Below are 11,291 nucleotides of genomic sequence, written 5' to 3'. Positions count from 1 at the left end.
TTCTGTGCCATGTTCTCTGGGCTCATATGTGTATAAAAATAAGTTTAATAGAATCTGACAGGTGCTGTGAAAATACAGAAGAAAGGCATAATCATTTCTTCTAGGAGTAGGAGGTCAAGAAAGGATGCACAAAGAGTACAAGTCAACTCTTATTAGTCTTGGCTGGTCAAGTAAATTTTGGAAACCAATTACATTTACAAAGAAGGAATCTTACCACTGTGAGGAAAAATTTTATTCATGAAAATCTCAAGCCGTACAAAACACAGACACTCCACTCAGGTGCAACAAATATGAATATGATACTAAGCAACTCTAGTCTTTTCCATAAATGGAGTAAGATATCAGTTTGACAGAGCACAATAATCCTTAAAGCCGCAATCCCCAACTTTCAATATGGTCCTGTGTATTTCTAAATAAGCCAGGCTAGAATGAGCTATAGTTTTAAGAATACAGAGATACGTAATTGACAATTACATGAAGTACACAAAAGCTTAAATGAAACATTTCACATAGGTAAAATACTGATGTCTTACCAACCCAAATGGCCTACAGTTTCAGTAAGATTACTATATTCTCTAGAGGATGAAGAGGTGGCCTTTCACAGCTTACCCTATCCATAACTTGTTATTGTTCAATTTCTACTAAAGTATGTGTTATAATTGGCTACCATAAATGCTTTTGCCTAGAAGAGGACTGACGTTCTGTTACTAGAGCCAGCAGAGGGCACTTGACTTTAAAAATCTAGGTCAAGAATCTATGATGGGTCTTTTGTAGAAAACTGAGCTAGTTGTATAGGGGCTTAGGTAAAAAGTATTTCAGAAGAGTTTGTGAGTTTTAAAGGTAATGTCTTTTCAGGGATAGAGCATGTGAAGAAGCCACGGGCACTACATGTAGTATATGAACAAAGTTAAGAGCAGAAAAAGGTCTTTTGACTAAAGTAAGAGGACAGTATAAAAATATTTACAAAAAAGGGTTAGGAGGAAAGAAATATTTACAGGATATTAAATTATGAACGTTCAGCTATAATGAGGCCCCTTCGAACTCCCAGGACCTTTTCTTTCTTCTCCTTTCGCTCCTGCTCATGTTTCTTTCGTTGCTCCTCCCTACAAAAGGACAGGTTATATGTTAGGCTCTGGTGAAGCTCCAAACAGACCACTTTAAGGCACCCGTGGTTAGCATAATGTCCAAACTTAAAATGACATCCAGTGTAAAATATACTTTTACAGGACACTGCACTCTGACCGGTGGTCTGTGCAATGGAAACCATACCTATAAGTCACTTATGTTAAAAGGCTAGAAATATTTTTTTTCCTTATGTTAACATAGCATTCTAAAACCAAGCATGAAATTAGAACCAGAAGACACCTTGGAGAGTGAATCTAACCCCTGTAGATTTTTTTAGTTTGTTTTAAGTGAGAAACCTCTATCTGTGGAAGTCAGAATTCAAGCTCAAAATCACATTGTCTAACGGAAGTGCTAGCATTGGAACCAGGATTTACTGACGTAAGCCAACTGTGATTTTTGAGGGAAGGAATTAAGAGGGAAAAAAAAGGCTCAGAATCATGTTAATGATTTTAATAGCAAATAATAAGGTCTTGGTGGTAGCTGTCCAGTCAAATGATAGGTAAATCTGTGTCAGGAGGGTATTTCATAGGGAATCGACCAAACCAGGACCAGCTGCAGCCCAGGACAGACTCTGGCATTAACTTGGTTTTCATGCAGAAAAAAGACTCTAAGGATCATACTGGGATTTCCCCTTGTGCAGGGCCTTGAAGCCTAGTAAGCCTGGTTTCCCTGGGTGTGAGAATTTACATCTGTCTGCATACTTAGGTGCCCTGGGCACATGAGCGATATCTGGAGGGACATCCAGGTGCATTGTTTGGGTAGATAGGTCATGTAAGAGCAGTGCTCTGAATCCGGGTCTTCTGAATCACCCCTGCAGAGCTTCAAAACAATGCAGATGTGTGGGTGCCATCTCACACCTACTGAGTAAGAACCCACTGTGATACTGCCTAGGCACATGTACTTTAAGTGCTGTATATGATTCCACTTCTACCTTCTTTTTAAACGCCACTATTTCTGTGACTCTATCCCAAAGACTCTGCTTTTATACAGAGTTTTTCAAATTAAAAGAATTATAGAATTGAATAGTTATGTTCTTACCTGGTCTGGAGACGAGGTTGTTTATAAGTTTTCTTGTGGAAGCTAACTCTGTTGACATGCTCATGTAGAGAATTGTTCTCTTTAGACTGTCCCCATGGTTTCAGTTTTCCTAGTTTAGGACAGAGACAAACAGATTTAAGAAGATTCTTGTATTTATAATTTTAATTTTCTCTTATTTGTGGCTACCTGCTTGCTATCAACATTTATACTTTGTTTTTAGACATTTGCTAGTATAATTCTATTAATTTTTTAATATTCCACAGTAGACATTACTTTCTTTTCCTCTAAAAACAAGTGTCTTCTACTTTAAAAAGATTTTTTTTTTTTTTGGCCACACTGCATGGCTTGTGGGATCCTAGGTTCCTCAACTAGGACTGAACTCAGGCCCACAGGGTAACCACTGAACCGCCAGGAATTCCCTCTTTGACTTTTTAATCCTTGGAAAGTGACACAAAAAATCTTAATACCAAAAAAAAAACAAAAACAAAAAAAACAACCCAAAAACCTCTTAATACTGAATCCAATTACAAAGCACATCAAAGAAGCCATAACAACTAGGTAGTTTAATTGCAAGATTGCATAGGTATGTTTAATATTAAAGTAGTATTTCATCTTTGCAGTTTATTATTATTGTTACCTATTGATATGTATCTGCAACAGAGCAAGCAGGACTATTTTGTTGGCTTTAGAATTGTGACCAAATTTCCAGATGTTTATGTATTACTTTACTGGCATGGTTTGACCTGTTTCTGAGTACTAGTGACTGTCATTTGCAGTGTTTCCCATTTTATAAAAAGGACTTTCACACTTGCTGCATCATTTGACCCTCTCAGTAACCACCGAAGTAGTACTTGTTTCTTTTCCCTTTCATAAAGGAATTAAGTGACTTGTCTAGGATCTAAAATAACAAGCACAGGTGAAGCTCTAAACCAGGTTTCCTACCATCAGTAGAAGTTAGGGTGATCAGTCACTCCCATGACAAATACTTTTGGAGAACCTGGTGTGTGCAAGGGACTCTTCTAGGTGCTAGGGACAGAGCAGTGAACCAAGAAGTCAACAATTCTTGCTGTCTTCCAATGGGAGAGGCAGATAACTGTCAAGTAAGGTAACATCAGGCAGTGCTACAGAGCAGTGAACCAAGAAGTCAACAATTCTTGCTGTCTTCCAATGGGAGAGGCAGATAATTGTCAAGTAAGGTAACATCAGGCAGTGCTATGAAGAAATATAAGACTAAGGAATGGAACTATGAGCCGTGCAGTGTAGGGCCACCCATATGGACGGGTCATGTTGGAGAGTTCTGACAAAACCTGGTCCACTGGAGAAGGGAATGGCAAACCACTTCAGTATTCCTGCCTTGAAAACCCCATGAACAGTATGAAAAGGCAAAAAGATAGAACACTGAAAGATGAACCCCCCAGGTAGGTAGGTGCCCAGTAGGCTGCTGGAGAAGAGTGGAGAAGTAACTCCAGAAAGAATGAAGAGACGGAGCCAAAGTGAAAACACCACCCAGTTGTGGATGTGACTGGTGATGGAAGTAAAGTCCGATGCTGTAAAGAGCAATATTGCATAGGAACCTGGAATGTTAGGTCCATGAATCAAGGTAAATTAGAAGTGGTCAAACAGGAGATGGCAAGAGTGAACATCAACATTTTAGGATTCAGTGAACTAAAATGGACGTAAATGGGTGAATTTAATTCAGATGACCATTATATCTACTACTGTGGGCAAGAATGCCTCAGAAGAAATGGAGTAGCCCTCATAGTCAACAAGAGTCTGAAATGCAGTACTTAGTGCAATCTCAAAAATGACAGAATGATCTCTGTTCGTTTCCAAGGCAAGCCATTCATTATCACAGTAATCCAAGTCTATGCCCCAACCAGTTATGCTGAAGAAGCTGAAATTGAAGGGTTCTATGAAGACCTACAAGACTTTCTAGAACTAACACCAAAAAAGATGTCCTTTTCATCATAGGGGACTAGAATGCAAAAGTAGGAAGTGAAGAGATACCTGGAGTGACAGGCAAATTTGGCCTTGGAGCACAAAATAAGGCAGGGAAAAGGTTAACAGAGTTTTGCCAAGAGAATACTCTGGTCATAGCAAACACCCTCTTCCAACAACACAAGAGAAGACTCTACACTTGGACATCACCAGATGGTCAGTACTGAAATTCGATTGATTATATTCTTTGCAGAAGAAGATGGAGAAGCTCTATACAGTCAGCAAAAAAACAAGACCGGGAGCTGACTGTTGCTCTGATCATGAACTCCTTATTGCCAAATTCAGACTGAAATTGAAGAAAGTAGGGAAAACCACTAGACCATTCAGGTATGACCTAAATCAAATCCCTTATGATACAATGGACGTGACAAATAGATTCAAGAGATTATTTCTAAGAGAGTGCCTGAAGAACTATGGATGGAGGTTTGTGACATTGTACAGGAAGCAGTGATCAGGACCATCTCTAAGAAAAAGAAATGCAAAAAGGCAAAATGGCTGTCTGAGGAGGCCTTACAAATAGCTGAGAAAAGAAGAGACGGAAAAGCAAAGGAGAAAAGGAAAGATATACCCATTTGAATGCAGAGTTCCAAACAATAGCAAGGAGAGAGAAGACAGCCTTCCTCACTGATCAATACAAAGAAATAGAGGAAAACAATAGAAGGGGAAAGACTAGAGATCTCTTCAAGAAAATTAGAGATACCAAGGGAACATTTCATGCAAAGATGGGCACAATAAAGGACAGAAATGGTATGGACCTAACAGAAGCAGAAGATATTAAGAAGAGGTGGCAAGAATACACAGAAGAACTATACAAAAAAGATCTTCATGACCCAGATAACCATGATGGTGTGATCACTCACCTAGAGCCAGACATCCTGGAATGTGAAGTCAAGTGGGCCTTACAAAGCATCATTATAAACAAAGCTAGTGGAGGTGATGGAATTCCAGTTGAGCTATTTCAAATCCTAAAAGATGAAGCTGTGAAAGTGCTGCACTCAATATGCCAGCTAATTTGGAAAACTCAGCAGTGGCCACAGGACTGGAAAGGGTCAGTTTTCATTCCAATCCCAAAGAAAGGCAATGCCAAAGAATGCTCAAACTACTGCACAATTGCACTCATCTCACACGCTAGTAAAGTAATGCTCAAAATTCTCCAAGCCAGGCTTCAACAGTACATAAACCATGAACTTCCAGATGTTCAAGCTGGATTTAGAAAAGGCAGAGGAACCAGAGATCAAATTGCCAACACCCATTGGAGAATTCCAGAAAACCATCTACTTTTGCCTTATTGATTACGCCTTTGACTGTGTAGATCACAACAAACTGGAAAATTCTCCAAGAGATGGGAATACTAGACCACCTTACCTGCCTCCCAAGAAATCTGTATGCAGGTCAAGAAGCAATAGTTAGAACTGTACATGGAACAATAGAGTGGTTCCAAATTGGGAAAGGAGTATGTCAAGGCTGTATATTGTCACCCTGATTATTTAACTTATATGCAGAGTACATCATGTGAAATGCAGGGCTGGATGAACCACAAGCTGGAATTAAGATTACTGGGAGAAATATCAATAACCTCAGACATGCAGATGACACCACCCTTATGGCAGAGGGTGAAGAGAAACTAAAGAGTCTCTTGATGAAAGTGAAAGAGGAGAGTGAAGAAGCTGGCTTAAAACTCAACATTCAAAAAGCTAAGATCATAGCATCCGGCCCCATCACTTCATGGCAAATAGATGAGGAAACAATGGTAACAGTGACAGACTTTATTTTTTTGCGCTCCAAAGTAACTGCAGATGGTAACTGCAGCCATGAAATTAAAAGACGCTTGCTCCTTGGAAGAAAAGCTATGACCTACTTAGACAGCATATTAAAAAGCAGAGACATTACTTTGCTGACAAAGGTCCATCTAGTCAAAGCTATGATTTTTCCAGTAGTCTTGTACGGGTGTTAGAGTTGGACTATAAAGAAAGCTGAGCGCTGAAGAATTGATGCTTTTGAACTGTGGTGTTGGAAAAGACTCTTGAGAGTCCTTTGGACTGCAAGGGGATCAAACCAGTCCATCCTAAAGGAAATCAGTCCTGAATATTCATTGGAAGGACTGAAGCTGAAGCTGAAGCTCCAATACTTTGGCCACCTGATGCGAAGAACTGACTCACTGGAAAAGACCCTGATGCTGGGAAAGATTGAAGGCAGGAAGAGAAGTGGATGACAGGGGATGAGATGGTTGGATGGCATCACCGACTCAGTGGACATGAGTCTGAGCAAGCTCCGGGAGTTGGTGATGGACGGGGAAGCCTGGTGTGCTGCAGTCCATGGCGTCACAAAGAGTCAGACACAACTGAGCGACTGAACTGCACTGAAGGAGTAAAGAGTGTGTGTGTGTGAGGTAGGGGGCGGGGGGTGGACAGAGACCTTCCTAGATTGGTGACAGTCAAGTGGATGCCCCATTAAAAAAAGGGAGCAAGCTGTGCAAAGATCAATGGGAATAGTATTCTTGGTGGAGCAGAGGGATAACAAATTCAAAGACCTAAAGGAGGGAATGAGATGAATGTGTCTGAGGAGCTGAAACACCAGTGTGATTGGCACAGAGTCAGAGAAGGGAGGAGACAACGAAACGAGGGTGGAAGAGGGATGGGAAACCTTAGGAGGTTCAGCGCAAGACACTAATGTCCTCTGATTCGTTTTTAAGGTTGTAGTGGGGCCAAGAGGCTATTCTAGAAGTTCAATAAGATGATGTGACTAGGACCAAAGGCAGTAGCCATAAAGGGGTGAAAAGTGGTCAAATTACAGATCAGTTTCAAAGATGGAGTTGAAAGGCCTGCATATGGTGTCAAGGAGAGTAGACAGCCAAAGATCACTCCCAGACGTCTGCCCTGACACTTGGTTAGAGAAGTGCCATTGCCACAGATGGGAAAACTTGGGGAAGAAAAATGCAGTGGAGGAAGAAAAATGCAGTGGGGAAGTTTTTTTAAACCATGGTTCAGTTTGACTCTTACCTCTAAATAAGACTTAGTTTTTATTATATTTGTTGCATTAAGATTAGTAATTTAAACACTTAACATAAACATGCTTTTCATAGGAAGTTTGTTTTAAAATAATTCCAGAAGCACTGACATATAGATCACATTAATTGCTGATGTTTTAAGTGGATGTGAAGATACTTTAATATATGCCCAAGAGAGACATTTGGCCAATAAATGTCCCAAGTGGTTTGACCAGTGGTCCTCAGCCTAGGATCCTTTAAAAACTATAAAGAAAGCATTCATTTACCCATAGAAATATTCAAGTTTCTTGATTTTGGCTGAAGTTTTATTAATGCTTTTTAGCAACACTGATTAGAAACTGTCTTTGGCTAACAAAAATATAAGTGAATTATTTAGTATTTGTTCAATGGACAGTTTTTAAATTATGGGTCACATGGACACAGGGCAGAGGCAGGAATTCTAGGCGAAGTATGGCTTCCACTGAGTCACTAGGATTTTTCACATCCTCAGATGCATAACTGTTTAATCTTAACTCTTGAACCTCAAAACACTCCCACATACCTTTGTGTGGCTCATAGTTGAGAGGACGAGACAAACTTGCTTTGAGATCAAACACTGGTTTTTTATGGGAGATTGGAGTCTGCGCTGCTTCAGTTGTCAACTTGAATGGGGTAATAACTAAAATAACAAAATCCAAGGGTTTAATTAGAATAAAAGATCTGCCAAAGTTTTTATTTTATTAAAGTATCACTGCTCAATCTTAAATAGAATTTAATATGAACAGCCTGAAACAGAAGTATGGTTAAAAAGGAGAAACGGGGAGAAAAGAGTTACTGAGGAGAACTAACCCCTGCAATTTGTTTCCCTGTCAGCAGCTCCCCAGATTGTGACATTTCCTAGGAGCAACAGGAGTTTAGAATTCTGTTTTAAGAATTAATTGGGTGGGAAGGATAAATTAGGACTTTGGGATTAACATAAACATGCTACTACATATAAAATAGATAACCTAAAAAAGGACCTACTATACAGCACAGGGAACTATATTTAATATTTTGTAATAACCTAAAAGGGAAAGGAATCTGAAAAAGATTATATATATATGTTTTTATGTGTATAACTGAATCACTTTGCTGTATACCTGAAAGTAACATAACACTGAATCAACTATATTTCAACTAAAAAAAATTAACTGGGTAAATTTTCAGGCTGTTTCTCTGATATTATTTACCCTTTTTTTGGGCAGCACTGCATAGCATGCTGGATCTCAGTTCCCTAACCAAGGATAGAACCTGCACTCTCTACAATAAAGGTTCGGCGTCCCAACCACTGGACCACCAGGGAATTCCCTACCCTTTTAAAAAGTTATATATTATTAATAGTGACATTTTCATTAACACAGAGATAAAACCTGCAGGGAATATAATCACATAGAGATTAAAAGATCCATGGCTCTGGTTTTCACTAATGAAGGCTGTTATAGAAAGTGAATGTGAAGAATGTGAATTTTTGTAACATAAAGTTAAAAATATACCAGAATGGTATAATTTGGTAATCCACATTTTTGCTACAGTTGGGCAGCATATATCTGACACATTTTATAATCCTTGCCCCTTACAGGTTGCATTCAGGCCATTGTCAAATGTTGGTACTTGCCTGAATATGTGAACAAGTAACCAGGATCTAGGAACACTGAGTGAAACAACACAGAAAAGCACAAAACCCCGTGCTGAAGCCATTCCACTGTGTTGCCATCGAGTTTTGGTACGGAGGGGCTCCATGGGGCTGTCACACCGCTGCTGAGAGGCTGTACCGGTACAATTCAACCAGTAATGTAAGTGTCTGCATACCTTACTATCCAGCAGCCCCCCAGTCCTAGTTTTGAGAAACTCTTATACACGGATAGGAGATGTGTTCCACAATGGTCATAGTTACACTATATAAAATAATAAAAATTGTTCATGGGGGACACAGGCTTGATCCCTGGTCGAGGAACTGAGATGCCACATGCTGCAGGGCACCTAAGCCAGCTCGCCGCATCTACTGTCCGCCACAGCTACGGACCATGCGCTCTGGAGCCCATGGGCCACAACTAGAGAGCCCACGTGCTGCAATTAAGGCCCAACACAGCCAAAAATAAATAGTAAATAAATACTAAAAAAATAAAAGTCAGAAATACCAATGGGTCCATGAGCAGTAAAATGGATAAGTTGAAATATATTCATACCATTGAAAAACACAGTGAAAATAAATGAACTTTAGCTCATTTATCAGTATGGTTCTTGAAACATACAGAGTGAATAAAGCAAATCATTAGAAACAAATCAGTTTGATTTCATCTACATAAAATTCATATTTGATAACGGGAAAGAAAACTATCCCATCCTGGCTGGGCACACTCCTGAGTAACTTAGAGGAGAAAACTCAGGATATGGCATAGGGGTAGATTCTTCCTCATGTCCTTATCTGTGGGCATTTGTGGGTCCTTGCTCAGTATTAGGCAGGTGGCTGCTGCTCAGTGGCTCATGTTCCGTGTAAAATGGCAAGAGTCCCATCTTAAGGGAAGTTTATTCTTCATTTTTTTAGCCCTGTTTTCTGCCCAAACTTTCTCCACTTTTACAGGATGATTTAGAATGTTATATGGAATGTTTGCTTGCTGGTATAGAAAAGATTAAGGGTAAGTGGGAATGAGAGAGGTGATATACAGGAAGAATTACAAATTTTCTGTTCCTACCTCTGCACTCTCTCTTGAAATGTAGTTGTCAGTCTCACTAGTTGATCTTTAATTTAGGTGTGAAAGGCATGAAAAAATCCAGTCTCCACACTGATTATTACCAATACCAACAATATTCTCTTCTAGTCTGAACTCCTGCTGGATTACTCTGGTCTCAGGGAACCAAGCCCCTCTTGTCTGACATTCAGCAGAACTCTCAAGAGAATTTTGATACACTCAGTTCTAATACAGGCCTTAACCTGTTGACGATAATGTTTTAAACCTTCACACTGCTATTGCAGTGTTCTTTTGAAAACCACCTGGTCCTTGTAGGTGATGATTAAGTAGACAGGGTGTAGAAGAGTGTCTATATGGCTCATTCTGGCTTATACACCCTACACCAGCCAATAGCATGGCATTTATTCCACGAACTCTGGGTCCTGTTAGTTTCAGGGTCTGGCAGAACCATTCAGGGGCTATACTGAGTGCTGCGATCCTCCTCCTAATGTCTGAGGAGGGGCCAAATGTTCTCCAGGGAGGGTCACCGTCTTGGGGCTTGTCTTAGACAGGATGGAGACCTTGGGCCGAGGTATCAGGTTTTCATCTGTCTCTGCATTTCCCTCACAAGTATAAATGCTATGGAGAAATTTTTGCTTTTGATTCTATAGATATGGAGAGGCTTTAAAGAAACAATCCTATTAGGATGTTACATGGCTTAAAAATGAAGCAGAAGTGTGGAGAGGGGGGGTTTGTCTCTTTACCAGCAACAGATTCACCCCTTGTGGTCTTTAACTTGTGTGTCCCGAGCACAGCCTGGCCTTTTGGGGTATTCCCAGATATGGTCACATGTGGAGACTTTCTGGCTGGAGTCTTGGTCAGTGAACGCTTATGCTCATTATCTTTAGTAGCAGCTGAAAACCTAAATAGGACAGTGGAGAATAAGACATGAGTACTTGTGTCAAGAGTAACTTGGGCTGAGCTTATAAACACCACCACCTACCCTTAACCAAGCACTGAAAGGGCCTCAGTATAACTTGTTATACAAATGAACCTCTTTCACAGAATGTGAATGTTTTTAAACAATGATGCTACAGCAAGTCATTTATCAACTTCTGTTACTTGTAAAATATGGTTTTGTACTCTCTCCTCTCTCTGCCTTGGCCAATGACTGTATAAAGCAGAATTCAAATGAGACACCTAAGGGCCTCAAGTTTCAGGTGTACTTGAAGAAGCTCCCTTTCTCCTCCTGATGAGGGCAAGTCAGAGGGATTGGGAGTCCACTAAGATTCTACAACAGAATTAAGAAAACAGATGTGTAGGAATGGTTCTGCTACCATGTCCAGGCTGTTCTGTATCCTGCAGGAAGCAAGGACCAGCCCTTGACCATGCTGTTCTTAAATATTAATAAATACAATCAGAACTGTCAAGTATAG

The 11,291-nt window shown here is 40.0% G+C and overlaps 1 protein-coding gene across 2 annotated transcripts in view; it reads right to left on the bottom strand.

Annotated features, from left to right (window-relative positions):
- Positions 1–217: 217 nt before the first annotated feature.
- Positions 218–11,291, bottom strand: part of NUSAP1 (nucleolar and spindle associated protein 1) — a 29,055-nt gene continuing 17,981 nt past the window's right edge. For both annotated transcript variants that reach the window (XM_055537421.1, XM_055537422.1), the window contains exons 8-11: positions 10,620–10,777; positions 7,710–7,826; positions 2,164–2,272; positions 218–1,103 (exon numbers count right to left, since the gene is read on the bottom strand). In XM_055537421.1, the coding sequence (XP_055393396.1) occupies positions 1,007–1,103; positions 2,164–2,272; positions 7,710–7,826; positions 10,620–10,777 (481 nt within the window). In that variant the 3' untranslated portion in view covers positions 218–1,006. The remainder of the gene's footprint in view (positions 1,104–2,163; positions 2,273–7,709; positions 7,827–10,619; positions 10,778–11,291) is intronic.

Source organism: Bubalus kerabau, chromosome 10, assembly GCF_029407905.1.
Source record: "Bubalus kerabau isolate K-KA32 ecotype Philippines breed swamp buffalo chromosome 10, PCC_UOA_SB_1v2, whole genome shotgun sequence".
NCBI lineage: Eukaryota > Metazoa > Chordata > Mammalia > Artiodactyla > Bovidae > Bubalus > Bubalus kerabau.
This window is presented reverse-complemented; position numbering and strand designations above follow the sequence as displayed.